Here is a 19,713-nt window from a genome sequence, read left to right as displayed (position 1 = left end):
AACTGGGTAGAAGAGTTTGCTTTGAATGAAATTGCCATATTACCTTTGTTTCCATATCGTTTTAATTTCAGGTCAATCTTTCAGTAAACTGTATTGAAATGGTCAATTCATTACATGAATGTAACTTCACAATCAAATTTTGGTGGCCGATTAAACACATGGGTTGTAAATTGCTTAGTTTCTAGCAATTACTTGTGATCATAACTGAGATTCCTGGTGATTGGAGTCATTGGAATTGACTAAAAATGTATATGGCCAGCTTTGGACCCAGGCATGCAGGTGAATTCACTTACTGAGCTGCCCTGCAACTTGTAAATGCACTGCATCTGCCTGCCTGATATTGTAGACTGCTGCCACATGTTTCATTGTCGAGGGGCTAAATATAAAACCATAAAAGTCACTTGTGCATATACATCTATCTCCAGTCCTAGCATTTTGTACATTTCTGTAATTGGCTCATATTGAAGTGCATTCTTGTTAAACGCAGCTGTATCCATTTAAAAGCAGCTGCTTATGCACCAATCGAAAATGCAGTGAAAGGCTGAAACCTGCTTTGCCTGCAGTTGGAAATGCTTCCAAAGAAATGTAGTACAGCGGAAACCAGGTCAAGCTTTTGAACTGTGGTGCACTTTTACATTAAAGTCATCGACAATTTGCTGGTTTGCACTTCAAATGCATAAAATGATGGCCATGTTAAAGCTCAATGCAGAAAATGATGGCCATGTTAAAGCTCAATGCAGAAAATGATGGCCATGTTAATGCTCAATGCAGAAAATGATGGCCATGTTAATGCTCAATGCAGAAAATGATGGCCATGTTAATGCTCAATGCAGTAAATGATGGCCATGTTAATGCTCAATGCAGAAAATGATGGCCATGTTAAAGCTCAATGCAGAAAATGATGGCCATGTTAAAGCTCAATGCAGAAAATGATGGCCATGTTAAAGCTCAATGCAGAAAATGATGGCCATGTTAATGCTCAATGCAGAAAATGATGGCCATGTTAATGCTCAATGCAGAAAATGATGGCCATGTTAAAGCTCAATGCAGAAAATGATGGCCATGTTAATGCTCAATGCAGAAAATGATGGCCATGTTAATGCTCAATGCAGAAAATGATGGCCATGTTAAAGCTCAATGCAGAAAATGATGGCCATGTTAAAGCTCCGAGTTGGTCTTCACCTGGGGCTGGGCTGTTAGCAATGTACAGTATGTGCATTTTTACACATTCAAAAAGTGCTTGTAAAAGTCCTCTTTCCCTAAGTTGACAACAGCTATGTGAAATCTGATTGGTTGCTGTGGGTTTCTACATGATTTTTTTTCTTCACTACATTATTAAAACAATTTTATGTTTGAGATATGAACAGTGGAAATGTGTGCAATAACCCACCACTTTTAATCAAGTCCTTATTCTTGTTCACTGCTGGATGTCTATGCTGTTACTGAAGCCTGTTTATGTCAAGGTACAATTCGTAATTTTGCCAACTTTTTTTTTTTTCCTTTTGCAGTTGCTCTGTTTATAGAAAAAAGGCTTTGTATTTCAAAGTATGGCAATTTCTTACTGCGGTATGACAGTGACATCTATTTTTAGCCCTCTTCATATATTGAATTTGCTTTTTTTATATTCTGGTATTGACCAGGCTTAATCCACTACTCTCATTGAAAACATACAGAAGCAATTTTCCAGAATGTGGTCCAATTATTTTTTTTTCTTCTCTCCTTGCAGTTTTTGCCATTATTTTTAGCTATTAGAACAAAGATTTATTTATTTTTTTTAACTTTATTTCTGCATACACATATAGGTGTCCGTTTATGAACCAGCGATAAATGATTGCTGCTCAGTTCTCCGGCATTCTCTAAGAACACAGTTCTCCTGTGAATGCCTTTTATGAAACCGTTCTCCGAACGAAGGGAGAACGGTCTACAAACGGTGGTAAACGGCTGATTTTACTATAATCTCGCGAGATTACAGTAAAAGATCAGTTTACTAAGCAGAGGTAAATTATCTCTGCTTAGTTTGCGGTCCCTCCTATTCTCCAGCTGTGGGCTGGAGAATCTGGAGGGAGAACACAGATCTCCAGTGAAGAGCTGAACATGTTCTCCGCTGATCTCCTTAGTGTTATAAACTGTGAATGACCAGCGAATAGCTGCGATCCTCTGAATTGCAGCTATTCTCTGTGTCATAAACGGACACCTTGTTTCTGTGCTTTATCAATATCTGGACACACACTCGCAAAATCATGAAAAACTAGTAAAATGCAGAGAGGGTGTGGGGAAAATGATTTTATAAACATGCCCCTTTGTTTACTTCTAGTACTGGTCCTGCCTGTCATCTTGTACAGCTGTGCAGTACCCCCAGGGCAGACCCTTGTTCTGATGCCAAATGTTTGTTTCACAGTTGTCATGTTCTGGAGTATCTGGGTTCCCACTTGTTTACCCCCTGAATGTGAATTCATCACCTCCTCCCTCCATAGCTTTTCTCAGCTGTTACCCTCCCCCGTGTGACCACACTGACTTCCCATTTGCTGAACCTAAAATATCCCTCGCTCACATCCCAGGACCGTGTCCCTTTTTATTTCCATTGCCCTTTTTGATATATTGCTTGTTGGATGTTTCGGGTTGCTTCTAAATTTACAAAAACAACGTCCTGTGAGCCAAGCTATTATTTTTTATTAAAAGCCAAAAGGTAGCGTGTCACTTCTATTCCTATTGTAGTGTTCTTTGTTTTCATGTGTTTCATTCAGCTGCTGTCCTTTCAGCACTAGGAGGCCTACAGGGGCTGCCTGCTACTTCCTGATCCAAACAGCATCCTACTGACTCATTCTCTGTAGCCTGGGCTTTCTAATCTTGTTACAATTGTTTGTTTAGCATCTCTCTGTACCAGTTTTATGCCAGAGGTTTCTTCTACAAATGTTTCTGAAAGGTGTGTGATAAAACTGGATTTACATAGTAGCTGTTTCAGAACAAATCTTAATTAGTAAACATTTTTACTGATTGAGAAAGCAGCTTGCTGAATTGACATAAATGTCTGCAATCAGATATTGTAGCTAAGACTTAAAACGTATCATTTTAACAAGACCAGGTTTTTTTCCAGTTATATTTTGTTACCTTTATATGAGAGACCTTGTTCACGGAAACTTGGCTTCTGTTCCTGTCACTGTACTCACTGAATATGTCGGATTTGCATAGAATGACACAGGGAACTTTTTTGGTTTTTTTCTAAATATACAGGTGAAAGAATTTTTTAGTTTTTTTTTTTTTTTTTTTTGTTTTTTTAGTTTTTTTTTTTTGTTTTTTTAAACAAACATACCTAGGTGGATGCTGCATTTGTCCAGCGCCGGCTAAGTGTGGGAGCTCAGCGTTCACATTACTGCTGATCGCTGAGTTTTTACAGCCGCTCTGAGCTCTGCCCCAATTTTCAGCTTTCAGTGCTGTCGCACTTTGACAATTGTATGGTCATGCATCACTGTACCCATATGAAATTTGTATCTATTTGTGCGAAAAAAATAGAGCTTTCTTTTGGTGGTATTTAATCACCACTGGGTTTATTTATTTTTTGCACTATAAAAAAAAAAGACAATATTTAAAAAAAAAAAAGTTTTCTTTGTTTCTATTATAACATTTTGCACACAGGTAGTGTTTCTCCTTCAATGATGTGCGTTGATGAGACTGCACTGATGGACTGCACTAATAGGCTGCTCTGATAATCAGTGCCTTGATTATCAATGTAAATGTCTCCTTTTACAGTTGCTGGGTATTGGCAGTACTTTCGCAGTGACAGCGTGAGGAAAGTACTGCTGATAACCGGCAAGTGTATTTACATGGTGATCAGCTGTGATTGGACACAGGTGATAACGTTATAAAAGGCCTTTGATTGGCCTTTTACCATGTCATGTGATCAGCTGTGTCCAAAGGACACAGAGAGCATCGGGTGCGTGCTGCTGGGGGCGCGTTCTGGGAGGATCATAGGACACCCTCCCAGAATTGGAGGACCACACTGTAGCAGTCATTCGGCAATACTGCAGTCAAGAAGTGATCAGCAAGACCTGTACTGTGCCCTCTTCTTGCCATTTTTTTAGCAGTTTCAAAAAGACTGGTCACCATTATTGCCTGTAGGCTCCATGCAGCTGGTCATTCTCCTATAACTATCTTAAACTGATATTACAGGTTTGGCAAAAAAAAAAAACTAGCTCTGTGCAACGGTTTTGCACAGAGAAGCCCCGATCCTCCTTTTCTTGGGTACCCCACCTGCGCTCCTGGCTCCTCCCCATTATCTAGTGCCCCTAATAGTAATCCACTTGCTATGGGGGCACCGGTGCATGCTCTCTTCCAAGCCCTGTTCTATGCACCCATGAGACACATAGAGCTGCTGCTCAGCCCTGCCCCCACTCTCTCCTCATCAGCTCACTGACTGTGATTGACAGCAGTGGGAGCCAATGGCTCCTGCTGCTGTCTTAGCCAGTGGAGAGAGGGAGTCCCAGGACAAAAGAGGCTGTTGTGCACATCGCTGGATCTAGAGGGAGCTCAGATGAGTATAAGGGAGGGGCTGTGAGGGGAGCAGCCAACAGGTTTTGTACCTTTTATGTAAGAATGCATGACGGTAAAAAGACCTTCAACCTTTACAACCACTTTAAGCTGGCCATGCAGGAATTGAAATTCCGATAATCTATGGCCATTCCAGTTTGAGAAGTCTGTCTATTGACTGACTTTTCATAAAAGGCTTGAAAGAAATGTTTGCTTCAATCAGCGCAAGCAGCCAATTGGCTGCCATTGTATTCTGCCAGTAGCGGAGTCCACTATAATAAAACAGTGACACAACTGATAGGATCTCCACATCCACCAAATCTGTGTATGAGGGAATCAGTTCAGTTTTGTTTCCTCATTCAGCCCATGAACCATGTATGGCCAGCTTTACCATGCCTTGTTCTGCACAGCATCTTTCTGTGTGGAGGTGGCCATCTTGGCAGAGGCAGGATTTTGCTTTCCCATGTTAGAACTGGCCTTTGACTGGTGAAGAATATTCAGGAATTGGCTGGTTCCACAGAATGAATGAAGCAGAAGCAAGGGAGATTCTTAAACCGCAGGTCCTCAGGTACAGCTTTCTCACCAGCAAGAACAGTGAACATTTGAACAGCACAGTAGTGACATCACCAAGTATCAGTCTGGTGAGACTTAACAGTCAGAAGCAGCAATGCCCTAGATTCCAGCTATTAGGCTGTAAACATGAGAAGTACACGGCTTTAGTGTGCAGTATGCAAGAACAAATATCACTTCCATAAGTGAGACAATAGCTGCCTCTGGTGTAGTGATTTTTGTTTTTTTTTTAACCACCTGCTTCCCAAGCCTATTCTAACCCCTTTCTCCTACATGTAAAAATCATCAGTTTTTTGGTAGAAAATTACTTAGAACCCCAAAACATTGTTTTATAAGCAGAGGCCCTAGAGAATAAAATGGTGCGTGTTGCAATTTTTTATGTCACATGATATTTGTGCAGTGCTTTTTTTAAATGTTAACTTTTTGGAAAAAATATCTTTAATTTTAGTGAACACAATATAATGCCCATTTTTTGGTAAATTATAAAAGATGATGTAATGCCATGTAAATAGATACCAAACATGTCACGCTTTAAATTTGAGAATGCCTGTTGAACGTCACCAAACTACAGTACCTAAAACTCTATAGGTGATGCTTTAAATGCCTTTTTCAGGTTACAAGTTTAAAGTTGTACAGGAAGTCTGGAGCTAGAATTGTTGCTTTCGCTCTGATATTTGCTATGATACCTCACATGTGGTGTGATTGCCGTTTACATATGCGTGAGGGACCGACGCGTGCGTTCGCTGTTGCGCAAGCACGGGAGGATAGGGGTGCAATTAAAAAGATTTTTTTCTTTTTATTTTATTTGAATTTTTTTATTTTTACACTTATTTTTTTTTTCTATTACTTTTTATTAGTGTCACAATGAATATAAACATCGCTGATGACAATAATCTGCATTGACAGGTCCTCTTTACTGAGACATCTGGGGTCTATCAGATTCCAGATGTCTCCTCTGCCCTTAACAGCATCCGATCAGACCAAGATTGATCTGATCTGATGCTTGTACAAGCTAGTAATAGATAAAAGGTAGGAACCGGAACAAAATACTGCCCGCATCCGGTTCCTGATACCATAGAGGTGACCAGAGATGATCTGGTCTCTGAAAACCTCTATGGTAACCCAGCACAACTGCAAGGTTCAGTGCTGGGCTTCCTGAGCACATGGGGGAGTCCAGAGAAGCATCATGGGGGGGGTTGTAATGACCCATCCCAGTGCCTGTAAACACAATCCAGTGGCTAATTAGCTGCTTGGATGGCTTTTACATACAAGAGAATCGCGGGCTAAGAAAAAAGTACCGAGATGATACCTGTAGCTGCAGGCATCATCCCGGTAGAACCACTTTACCTGAGGACATACAGGTACATCCTATGGGAAGGAGGTGGTTAAACATCCAATTAGACTGGGGTTCGGTATTTCGATACCACTATGTGCATGGTAACTCTCAGAAACCCTCAGATACTAGCTTGTTCTGTGTTCACATCTCAAAGGGCTAATATGTTTTGCCAAGTGTTAACATTTGGCTATGGCTTTTGTCTGAAGTCTCTGCACAGACATTGCTAGAAATTAATCTACAGATATGCACCCCTCTCTGAAGCTTTCCTATGTATGCCACCTCCGTTTTCACACTAACACTAAATTCTCTTTGGAAATCGCTATTCTTTCCAAAATGACTTCTAAAACCAGATGCCACATAGGCTCGGAGTTAGATCAGCATAACCTCTTTATTGTCACTGGTAGGAAACGCTAGAATGAGCTGCTTCTTCCACCAAGCACATAATTTCTGAGCTTTACTGTGTGTGTTAAAGTAGTGCCCCAAGCAGTTCCCCATGATTTGGAGAACCGTGTTTAGAAGAACAGCTGTTTTTCATGATCTGATATCTCTCATAGCTTGGTAATCGTCTGCTCATGTTTTATTAGGTGCAGTACAATTTTGTACCTAGTTGCTAGTTTGCATCATGATGTACAGTTTATACATTGATAAAAACCGTTCTAAATATAATTTTTTTTTCTCTCCAGATTCTTCTGCAAAGGCCCTTGTTAGTCTAAAAGGTAAGACATTCATGGTTCCGAAGTTATCTTTGTAATATTTTATTAAAAGCTTAAGTTTTTTTTTTTCTAACTTCGTCCATTGTCACTTTCCACCCCTAAGAATGCACTGCTTTAGACACAAACCTTAAGAGAAGTATGTCCAAAGTTTTTTGTTTTTTTTTTTTTGTTTTTTTTTCTTTTTTTTTTTTGTTTGTTTTGTTTTGGTCATACGTCTCTTTTGGGTTGCAGCAGTGCACTTACCTTTGTTTTCCGGTGACCCAGATTCAGCCTATAGCATACAAAAACCTGCTGTCAGCTGCCGTCGTAGAGATGCTCCAGGCTCTGGAAGGATCCTGACCATATTGTTGGTATCCACCCAGTTGCTTGATTGACAGCTGGCTCCACCTCTCAGTGCTCAGCTGAGTGCCAAAGCAAGCTGTACCTGCCCCCACTACAGTGAGCACTGAAGGGACAAAGCGGAGAGCAGTGACTGACAGTCACTGCTCTTCACTCCAAGAAGACTGAAAACTGCCATCAGCAGCCATGTGATCACTAGGTTCTCGGGTTTATTTTTTATTATATTTTATTAAAAAATTTTCATACAAAATAATCTTACAACCAGCATTTCAAAATACAAATTTTTACACAAATATACCCTATTCCCTTCACATCACTATTCCCCTTTTCACTTTCTATATTCTTATATTCTTTTGCTTCTAGTTCCTCAAATATTCTTTCAATCTACCTTCACCCCCTTCCTATCGTATCTCCTCTCTGTTACCCTCCTACAAGACACTCCTTCGTTTCATTTAGGCTCTTCCTACTCTTTATACTCTGACCATTTCAAGGTATCTTTTTGATGGTTTAAAGTTGCACCATCTGCCCCATTTTTATTGTTTTGTTAATTTTTCCATTTGATCTACGTCCAAATGGTATAACTCCTCCATCATATATGTATACTCAACTCTATTTATCCAATCCTTTATTTTTGGTGGCTCTAGGGCTTACCAAAATGTATGTACAAGTCCTTTAGCCTCATTTATTAAATGATATATTACCCTGTTCTTATATGGAATAAACAAACCCACGGGTCCTTCGATATGATAATCCCCAGAATCTCTTGTATGTATTGGGTTATTTCTTGCCAGAACTTCAGTATTTTAGGGCACTCCCACTTTAAATGTGTCATTGTTCCTTTCATCCCACTCCCCCTCCAACACAAAGGTGAGACTTCTGATTGTTGTTTGCGTGACACTAGGCATAATGTACCATCTAACTAAACATTTATAATTCATTTCTACTGTATTCATATTCATCACCCCATGTGTTAATTTAAATATTTAATTTTTTTTGTTGCTCATTCAGTTTTGTTCCTACTTCCTTTTCCCACTTTTCTAAGTGCAATGGAGAATCTGATCCAGCCATTACAGTGAGGATCCTATAAATCCTGAAAGTGACATGTTTTTGAATTGTATTTGAACTAAACATTTGTTCAAATGGATACATATCCTCCACTGTCCTTAGTGGCTGCGGGAGCTCTGCAACAAAGTGTCCTAATTGGTAGTAACGCAACTCATCTAATGTGAAAAATAAATCTTTTTTACTCTTTAAATCTTGAAAAGAACATAATTTCCCTTTGTCTACAGTATCTTTCAAATGTGCATTTCTATCTTGTATCCATTTTTCCGAAGTATTGTTTTTCCCCGGTGGGAAAAACTATGTTCCAACCAATGGTATTAACAGTGAATTGTACTTCCATTCCATTTGTTTCTGCATTACATCCCATACCCTTAAAACATTCCGTGTCGAAGTGCTTGTATTTTCGTCCATTGTACGAAACGTTTGTGGAATCCAAATAATCCTATCTAAATGTGACTTACTAAGTGTACTTTCTATTTTTACCCAGCTTCTCCCCCGTGAGTTATATATCCAATCTGCTATTCGTGATAGTAGCACCGAATGATTATATTTCCTGAAGTTAGGCAAGTTTAAACCCCCTTTCCCTTTTATCATTACACAGAACTTCATATTTAACACTTGGTTTTTAATTTACCCATATATACCTAAGTATCATTTTTTTTTAGGGTCGGAAAGAAAGACCCTGGTAAATATATTGGTAACTTGTGAAACATATATAAGATTTTTGGTACGATCACCATCTTTACCATTTTTATCCGACCTATCCAGGAAAGCCATCCCAATGAAGTTTTTCAACTCATCCTTTATCTCGTTTATTAATGGTATATAATTTGCCTGATATATATTCTTTATGGGGGGAGTTAACTTTATTCCTAGATAGCTTAAATCTTTTTCCTTCCATGTAAAGGAGAATTCTTTTTGTAGAGTCTGTTTCTCTGTCTTTGGAATATTAATATTTAATACTCTGACTTTGAGGGGTTAATTTTTATGTTTGATAGCTTTCCATAGTATTTTAATACTCTCGTTAAATTAGGTAACGTTAATCTAGGGTTTACAATATAGAACAACATATCATCTGTGTACGCCGCGACCTTGTGTTCCACATCTCCTATCCTAATTCCTGTTACGTCTACACTCTTTCGTACTGTCGTTAATAACAGATCCAGAGATATTACAAATAGGGGAGAAAGTGAATAACCCTGTTTTTGTTCTGTTGTACATTTTAAAAAACTGTGATAGGGACACATTGACCTTCACCTCTGCTGATGAGCCACTATATAGCCTTTTTATCCACTGTAACATTTTTGGTCCAATTCCTAATGGCTCTAACGTATCTATCATGAATCCCCAGTCCACCCTATCAAATGCTCAGAATTATCGTCGGCATCCTTTCTTTCCTTGCTTTTTGCAGGAGTATTGATCTTTGTCCGTTGTTCCTACCCACTTGATCTAAGTGTATCCAGTCTGGCATCAACTCTTTCATCCTGGTTGCTAGTACTTTAGCATATACTTTTGTGTCTATACTTAATAATGATCTAGGTCTGTATTTAGCACATTGTGTCCAATCCTTCCCTTCCTTAGATATGATTGTTATACAGTCAGGTCCATAAATATTGGAACATCGACACAATTCTAACATTTTTGGCTCTATACACCACCACAATGGATTTGAAATGAAACGAACAAGATGTGCTTTAACTGCAGACTGTCAGCTTTAATTTGTGGGTATTTACATCCAAATCAGGTGAACGGTGTAGGAATTACAACAGTTTGCATATGTGCCTCCCACTTATTAAGGGACCAAAAGTAATGGGACAATTGGCTTCTCAGCTGTTCCATGGCCAGGTGTGTTATTCCCTCATTATCCCAATTACAATGGGCAGATAAAAGGTCCAGAGTTAATTTCAAGTGTGCTATTTGCATTTGGAATCTGTTGCTGTCAACTCTCAAGATGAGATCCAAAGAGCTGTCACTATCAGTGAAGCAAGCTATCATTAGGCTGAATAAACAAAACAAACCCATCAGAGAGATAGCAAAAACATTAGGCATGGCCAAAACAACTGTTTGGAACATTCTTAAAAAGAATGAACGCACCGGTGAGCTCAGCAACACCAAAAGACCCGAAAGACCACGGAAAACAACTGTGGTGGATGACTGAAGAATTCTTTCCCTGGTGAAGAAAAACACCCTTCACAACAGTTGGCCAGATCAAGAACACTCTCCAGGAGGTAGGTGTATGTGTGTCAAAGTCAACAATCAAGAGAAGACTTCACCAGAGTGAATACAGAGGGTTCACCACAAGATGTAAACCATTGGTGAGCCTCAAAAACAGGAAGGCCAGATTAGAGTTTGCCAAACGACATCTAAAAAAGCCTTCACAGTTCTGGAACAACATCCTATGAACAGATGAGACCAATATCAACTTGTACCAGAGTGATGGGAAGAGAAGAGTATGGAGAAGGAAAGGAACTGCTCATGATCCTAAGCATACCACCTCATCAGTGAAGCATGGTGGTGGTAGTGTCATGGCATGGGCATGTATGGCTGCCATTGGAACTGGTTCTCTTGTATTTATTGATGATGTGACTGCTGACAAAAGCAGCAGGATGAATTCTGAAGTGTTTCGGGCAATATTATCTGCTCATATTCAGCCAAATGCTTCACAACTCATTGGACGCTGCTTCACAGTGCAGATGGACAATGACCCAAAGCATACTGCAAAAGCAACCAAAGAGTTTTTTAAGGGAAAGAAGTGGAATGTTATGCAATGGCCAAGTCAATCACCTGACCTGAATCCGATTGAGCATGCATTTCAGTTGCTGAAGACAAAACTGAAGGGAAAATGCCCCAAGAACAAGCAGGAATTGAAGACAGTTGCAGTAGAGGCCTGGCAGGGCATCACCAGGGATGAAACCCAGCGTCTGGTGATGTCTCTACGTTCCAGACTTCAGGCTGTAATTGACTGCAAAGGATTTGCAACCAAGTATTAAAAAGTGAAAGTTTGATTTATGATTAATATTCTGTCCCATTACTTTTGGTCCCTTAATAAGTGGGAGGCACATATGCAAACTGTTGCAATTCCTACACCGTTCACCTGATTTTTATGTAAATACACTCAAATTAAAGCTGACAGTCTGCAGTTAAAGCGCATCTTGTTCATTTCATTTCAAATCCATTGTGGTGGTGTATAGAGCCAAATATGTTAGAATTGTGTCGATGTCCCAATATTTATGGACCTGACTGTATATGCCTGCAGCGATTCTTCCCTCATTTCCAACCCTTTTTCTAATGCATAGATATATGTACATATTTTGGGGACAAGTTGTTCTTTAAATTTCCTATAATAACCCAAAGTATAGCCATCTGGTCTTCAATGCAATAACAATTTCCTCCTGTGAGATTGATTTTTCTAAGGCTAGTAATTTTGCTTCTTCCAGTCTTGGTAAGGTGGCATCCTTTAAATAAATCTGCCTTTTTGTCTTTCTCCCTGTGATTCTTTCTGATTCTTAGATTTTACTCCATATAGACTACTATAACATTTTTGGAACGTGTTGGCCATATCAGTGTTTGAATGTACCATTTCTCTTGTTTCATCTTTGATTTTTTGCTATAAAGTTCTTTGATTTATTTTCCCGTAGTTTTCTCATAAGATATTTTCCTGGTCTATTCCCCCACTGATATCTTTCCTTTGAAACCCTATGAAAAATCCTCCTAGTTTCCTGTTCCATAAGATCTTTTTAACTCTTCTCTTTTTAGAATTATCTTCTGTTGTGTATCTATATCCATTTTCTTTTTATGTAACTGTTCTAAATCATATAGTTCCTCCGTTTTTATTAACCTTATTTTCCTCCCCCAGTCTTTCATTTTTTCCGCCACTATCAAGATCAGGATTCCCCTGATATATGCCTTATGTGCCTCTCAAGTTGTGGCAACAGATATCTCATCGGTCTCATTAAACATAAAGTATTGCTCAATTTCCTTTAATCTTTTTTTCTACTTCTGAATCTTGTAAAAGCATAATTTATTCTCTGTTTTATTCTGCTCACCTCCCGCCAGTAATCTCATTGTGACAGATGCGTGGTCAGATATAGACATTACTTCTATGATGGATTTTACCAAAGATTCCCAAGAGTCTGTGCTCAATCATTATATGATCCAGTCAAGAATATGTCCCATGTCCTGAAGAAAAGAAGGTATAATTTCTCTCTTAGATGTTTAACTTTCCAGGCATCAATCAATTGATACTGATGCAGCATCGTTTTAACGTACTTTAGATTTTTACCTTCATCTCTCTGCATACGCGATGACGTATCCATCCATGCAGAAATTAAAATCTCCTGCCAGATTACCCCTCCTAAAATCATTGTGTTTTCTTAGTATATCCTCTAGGAATACCGGTGGGTTTTTATTGGGACAATAGATGTGTACTAATGTACATTCCAGTCCCTGTAGATTTCCTCTCAGAAATAAAAACTGACCCTCTAGATCCACCATACTTTTTTCCAAGGTGAATCTTACATTTTTTGCGATCCCGATTGCAACTCCTTTTGCCCGTTTTATTGGTGAGTCAGCATAGTACCAGGTTGCGTAGTATCTAGAGTATAGCTTAACATTTGAGTCTTGAGATATGTCTCTTGAAGAAAAACACTACCTCACTAGAGAGTTGATGTATTTCTCTAAGGATCTTATGCCTTTTAGTCGGATTATTCAATCCTTTCACGTTGTATGTCATAACATTGATCGTACTCATTTATGATACTATTTCTATTCTCTAAATTCCCATTTTAAGGGCTTTAGAATAAAACAGTTTGGAACCAGCAAATCCCCCCTCCCTCCCTTTCCTACCCCCTCCCTCAATCCCTCCCTACTCTTTAAAACCCCTTGGCCTAATTCTAGCCCTGGAAGCTGTCGTGCTTTATTGCCACTCCTGATTCATATTCCAGGTTGAGACTCAAAACACATACGCTCATTCTGACCCCTAGCTCTCATCATTGGGGTCAATAATTCAGTAGCTTGTTTGGCCCCCTGACATCCTGCTGTTTTCTGGGGAAAAAAAATATTTCTGTCTTCACCAGAGTTCCCTCCTTCCTAACCTACTTACTTTGTCAGTCATTATACCTGTCCCCCTTCATCTATTACTTTCCCCCTATGGCCTTTATGAATCACTTCAAGAGAGAGATAGCTAATTACATACACTAGTGGCATAGATGGGAAAGGGAGCTAGAGATGAGGGGAGGTGAGAGAGAGGGAAAAATATATAGAGGAGGGGGAAGATTAGTGTCCCAAATGGTTTGATCTCCATCTTACTTTCTTTTTACTTCATGCTGTTTCTCCGGGGTTTAGTCCTCTGGGCTTTTCTCCTGTGGGGGCATATACTTTCTTATTGTGCTTGTGTTTGCTTTTGATTGGGGGGTTTTTGATCCACCTCCTTTGACAGATCTACTTTTCATATCAATATGGATTTGCAACTGATTTTTATAACTTCAGACCTAAAGTTGTTGCCAATGTCACCGTCCTTGTAAATAGATTTTAGGAACAGATATTCCTTTCCTGTTTCATGATATGTTTGCCAGGTGTAATAATCAGAATTAATCACATTTTAGATCTCCTCACTCTGTGCCCCATCTAAATTTTCCTATTTTTTTAGCGCTTTTTAGAGATTTGCAGTTCACAGGAAAAACATTCTTTCCTCTTCTTCTAAATTCCCTTGGTGGCCTCTCCTGTCTTTCTTGAGTTTCCTTTTAAAAAGAAAATTTTCTGCAATCCCAACAGCCCCTATGACCACCATACAAGGATACTTTTTACTTCCACAAACTATTAGAAGAAAAAAAAAGATTTATTTGGAAGTACTTTGGGGGTTTACCGCTACCCGTGGCTACTCACCATCTCCGCCTGAGTTCACTGTGTGGAACTGCTCATCACCCTGCTAACTCGTTCATCTCAGTCGGGCTTTACAGGTGCTTTTGGTATGACTACTGGGATTCCAGAAAGCTCCAGGTGTCTTCGGTAGTGTGGAGGGGGGGCACCCTCCATGTGCGCTGCTACTTCTTCCTCTTTCTTCCTCCGTTTGGGTCTTTCAGCACTCCCGGAATCCTGGCTGCTGTCACGTGGGTGCTCCTGGAACCCCTTACTCCTCCGCAGACCCCCACGTCCTCCCAACCCGCAGGGGCCACAGAGCTCCTCCAGACCCCGTCCACCGCCGAGGGACAAGCGGCACCCAGCGCAGAGCCCCACTACACCGGGTCAAGTAGGGCCTGAGTCAGACCTCTCTCATTGTTTAAACAGCGGGCATCTGGAGCTCATAAAATATGCGGCCTCTCAGCGCCATGTTCAGGCCACTCCCCCCCACATTGACTGTTTTAAGTCATAGCAGCACTGACCTGCACTGTTCTTGGATTTAGAGCTGTGACTTGTTTTTTTTTACACTTGCCACCTGCCCACAGTAGTGTTACTGCAGGCAAGCAGCACAGCCCCACTGAATCTTGTACCTGTACGCCAGCGGGGCTCTTCCGGGTTTGGACAGCACAATTTTTTTCAGGTCCTGGCCAATGATTCATGGCTGATACCTGCTGAACTTCTGTGTCCAATCACAGTACAGAGCCTTTTGTTTACACACAGGGCTCTGTACACTGATCAGCTACCTAGATGTTTCTTTTCCCTGGAATGCAGGAAAAAAAACAGATGGAAAAGTAAAAGCAGTACACATATACACACATTACACATCATTAGGCACATATTTACCCCTTGATTGCCCCCAGATGTTAACTCCTTCCCAGCCAGTGACAAAAGTACTGTCAGTACATCATTTTAACGCAAACTAATCCCTCTACTTCTTTAGCAGCAATTCAACAAACTCTCATACAATTCAGTAATATTTCATAGTATAAAATAAATACATCCAAATCTAAAATTCTATATCTAGGTGTAGATCACATTCTAAAAATGCACCTCCAAAACAAATTTCCCTACATCTGGGAAAATGAAGCCATTCCTTATCTTGGAATATTGTTGACAAACAAAACCTCTGACTTAGGAAGTCTCAAATATTCTAAATTTAATTCCAAAAATTCAAACCCATCTTAATCAACAATAACATGAACTATCCTGGTCTGGCAGACTGGCCGACTTTAAAATGTTCATATTGCCACAGATTTTATATCTATTTAGATCATTTCCAATCCCAATTAAATCTTCATATCTAACAAAACTACAATCTATGCTTAAAAAAATATGTCTGGTGAAATATGAGACCTAGATGCTCACATATATTAATCAAACACAAAAAAGTAGGAGGAATGGGACACTAGAGACTATCACAAAGCATCATTATTGGACCAACTTAAACATTGATTTGCAGTGGAAGATGATACAAAATAGGGGGATATTGAAAAAACTCTAGCCTCTACTACAGATTTAAGCGCCATACTACTAGCGAGCTCGTGGCAAAGGATTCCCACTAGTAAAACAACACCAACTATACAAGCCTCAATTGAAGCCTGGAAATTCTTAAGCTCCATACCTATAGATCTTCTCCGAATAAATCCTCTTCCTATACCTATAACAGCCTTTTGAAGTCATAATGCCTAGCATAGATATCTCAAATTGGAAACATTAATTGTATACGCACAATACAAGGTATCTGTTAAAAATGACATAAAAAAATCTTTAATTCCTTATGAAAAAATGTAACCACCTCTCTTCTGAAAAAACCTATACACGAATCAGTCATCGAAACATCCAGTAAAAACAATATATATATATATATCAATAGATATATACAGTTCTATAGCGCCGCTACTCCTAAATCAGGTGCTATAACCCTATTTTATAATCTTCCATAATGTAAATCAGAATTTAATAAGACTACTCTGTTAAGTGGGAAAAGACTTGGAGACTGAAATCGCTAATGAGCTGTGGGAATGTGCTTTCAGGAATGTGTTTTCAGCTACTAGATGTGTTAACCTTTTGGGAGCTAATGCACAAAATGTCCACAAGATGGTATCTAACTCCTTACTGAATGGCCAAATTCTCAGAACAACACAGACCTCAATGCTGGAGAAACTGCGGTCAGATTGGTACTCCATTACATATATTATGGACATGTAATAATATTAGAAGCTATTGGTATAAAGTCTTTCACATGATATCGAAATGACTGGGATATTGAAACAACCAGATCTTACCCTGTTCATTTTTATTATAAATATAGATACATATCCAATCCATTATCGAATCTTAGTGACACACATTCTATATAGCATCAAGACTTGCCATTACTAGACACTGGAAAAAAGACTTGGCTCCTTCTCTAAAAGATGTCATTGAGCTAGTCCAGACCCACTTCATCTATAAGAAATCTTTAGCTTACCTAAACGATAGAATTACTAAATTTGACACAGCTTGGAAACCCTTGTCTGACTGGTTCAGAACTGTAACCAAAGATATTATGTTTAACCTTTTTTTTGGATACTCTAAAATGATTACTTCATGGAACTAGTAGGACTGTTAGGAATTATGCAATATTTCCTTTTTTCTCTTTGTTAAACTTTACCGCAGATATTGTGTAGCTTTTCACTGTCCTATTTTTTTTTTCTTGTAACTATATTTGTAAAACCAAATAAAAATGTAAGTATTATCACTGTATTGGTGTCACTAGTGATGGCCATTGTCAGTTAGTAACACTCCCAAATAGTGTCTTGTTAGTGCCAGATTGCCCCCCACCCTATCACAGTAACACAGTAAGTTGCTGATCTCCGCCATTACAGTATAGCGTCTACATTCCAGTATATATACCATAGTTTGTAAATACTATAACTTTCGAATAAACCAGTTAATATACACTTATTGGGTTTTCCTTTTTTTTACTAAAGACATTGTAGCAGAATACATTTTTTCCTAAATTTATTAAGAAATTAGATTTTTTTTGAAATTATTTTGTTATTGGACATGTTTTATACCAGTAGAAAATATTTTTTTTTCAAAGATTTTCTGTATTTTTATATAGTAAAAAATACAAAACCCAGTGCTGATGAAATACCACCAAAAGAAAACTCTATTTGTGTGAAAATGTTATTTGTGTATAGTGTTGCATGACCATGCAATTGCCAGTTAAAGAAACGCAGTGCTGAATAGCAAAAAATTGCCCCGGTCATGAAGGGGGTAAAACGTTTTTGGAGGCCAAGCGGTAAATGACCAGAATTATCTAAACTTTCCCACTCTAGTCAAATGAAAAAGTTATGGTTGTACTGGGCCTTTAAAGGGCCACCATATGCAAAAAAAAAAAAGTATGTGAAAATACAGCTCTGTATGTGAAGTCGCCTGTGCATAGAGATATTTTATCTGTTAAAGGCTGGTTCACATCACCAGTTGTGTTAGAAACCAGCTACTGGTATATGATGTGTTTGCAGTGGTGCAGCTGTCCTAAAACAGCCCATCACACTGTAACAACAATTTTTTCATTCAGCTCTATTCATTGCAGTATGTTGCTGCATTGGGAAAAAAGCATAGCATGCTGTACTTCGACGCATACCACCAGACTAAGTCAGTTGTAAACAAAGCAGATTGTCGCATTGAGACTGTGATGGGAAAGTCTGCCCAATGCTTCTGGTGTGAACAGGCCCTTAAAGTGGAATTGAAGTCCTCTTTATAATTGCAAGCAGGCAGGCTATTGTTGCAGAAGAGACATGCAATGTCTCTTCAATAAAATATACCTCCCTGCCTGCTTGCTTTTCTGAATAAAAGCTTGATCAGCTGAAAGTAAACAAAACGTGATTTTGTTTTTTGCAGAAGGAGGCTTGACGCACACGTGGAATGAAAAATACAGTTCGCCGCAGAAAACTCCCACCTGGAAAGGAGGAAACAGCCCTGCTGCTGATGTAGTTAGTATCTGGGGGTTCCTACATTTCTGCAGTTTCAGATCGATGTCAGAGATTTTCTGTTTACTGGCAGATAGCAATGACTATCACCAAAATGTTTATAATTATTTATAGTGTCTGAAATATTGGGGCAGACGTACACTATAAAACAATTTGGTTGGTCATCGGGGGCAGTCTATTTGTCACTGGTTTATGTTGTGCTAGGAGTTTGTCATCAATAATACAGGTAAATAGGGGGAGGATTTTGCAGGACTTAGAAGCTTGCTAGACTGTGTTTCCTGGGAAATTTTTCATACCAGCTCTCTAGTGTAACATGGCAATCATAGTCCAGGTTAGCTAGGCACTGTTCTTCTGCCCTAAAAGTAAACTTTAAAGTAGAGCTAAAGGCAAAACGTTTTTTTTCCATTTTGGGTAGAGTAACAGTGAGGTTACAACCCCTGCCAGTTTTGTTTGCCATGTGTGCCCCATTGGAGAGATCTTCCCTCACTTCCTGTTTAGTTGTGCACCAAAATGAAAATTCTGGTGCCAAAACTGAAAATTCAGGATGCACTTGGCCAAAAACCGAAATGGACAGTTTTTAAAAATTAATATATTTTTCAAATGCATTTTTTTGGGGAAATAAATACACTTTATTGATTAAAAAAAAAATATATACCCCAATTTTTTTTCTATAAAATATGATGTTATGGCGAGTAAATAGATATCCAACATGTCATGCTTTAAAATTGCCCATGCTCGTAGAATGTCGTCAAACTACGGCACTTGAATATCTCCATGGGCGATGCTTTAAAAATTCCTACAGGTTATCAGTGTAAAGTTAGAGGAGGTCTAGTGCGAGAATTATTGCTCTTGCTCTGACGTTCATGGCGATACCTCACATGTGTGGTTTGAACAACATTTACATATGTTGGCGTGGTCTATGTATGCATTCCCCACTAGGCTCGAGCACGGGGGATGGGGGCACTTTAAACTTTTTTGTAGTTTAATTTTTATTTTTTTTTTTTACTCTGTCCCTTTAAAAAAAAATTTTAATCAATTTTATTCCTATTACAATGTATGCATGCATTCCTTGTGATTGAAGTAAGTAGTGACAGGTCTTCTTTATGGAGAGATAGGTGGCCAATAAGACCTCACATCTCTCCTCTACAATGTAAAGCATTAGATCAAAAAGCATTGATCTAGTGCTTTAAAAACAAAAATGGCTTTGTTTACAAGGCACTGGAAGTGACGTCGCTCTGGTCCTCCAAGGGCATAGATATGAGTGGAGACCATCTTTCCTTCACTTATCTCTATA

At 39.0% G+C, this 19,713-nt stretch overlaps 1 protein-coding gene across 3 annotated transcripts in view; it reads left to right on the top strand.

Moving 5' to 3' along the window:
- Positions 1–19,713, top strand: part of LIN9 (lin-9 DREAM MuvB core complex component) — a 68,516-nt gene that overhangs the window by 7,819 nt on the left and 40,984 nt on the right. For all 3 annotated transcript variants that reach the window (XM_089685097.1, XM_089685096.1, XM_089685095.1), the window contains exons 2-3: positions 7,114–7,146; positions 18,331–18,422. In XM_089685097.1, coding sequence (XP_089541223.1) covers positions 7,114–7,146; positions 18,331–18,422 — 125 coding nt within the window. The remainder of the gene's footprint in view (positions 1–7,113; positions 7,147–18,330; positions 18,423–19,713) is intronic.

Source organism: Staurois parvus, unplaced genomic scaffold, assembly GCF_062004578.1.
Source record: "Staurois parvus isolate SC_StPar_1 unplaced genomic scaffold, SC_StPar_1.0 ptg000362l, whole genome shotgun sequence".
In the NCBI taxonomy this organism is placed as follows: Eukaryota; Metazoa; Chordata; class Amphibia; order Anura; family Ranidae; genus Staurois; species Staurois parvus.
This window is presented reverse-complemented; position numbering and strand designations above follow the sequence as displayed.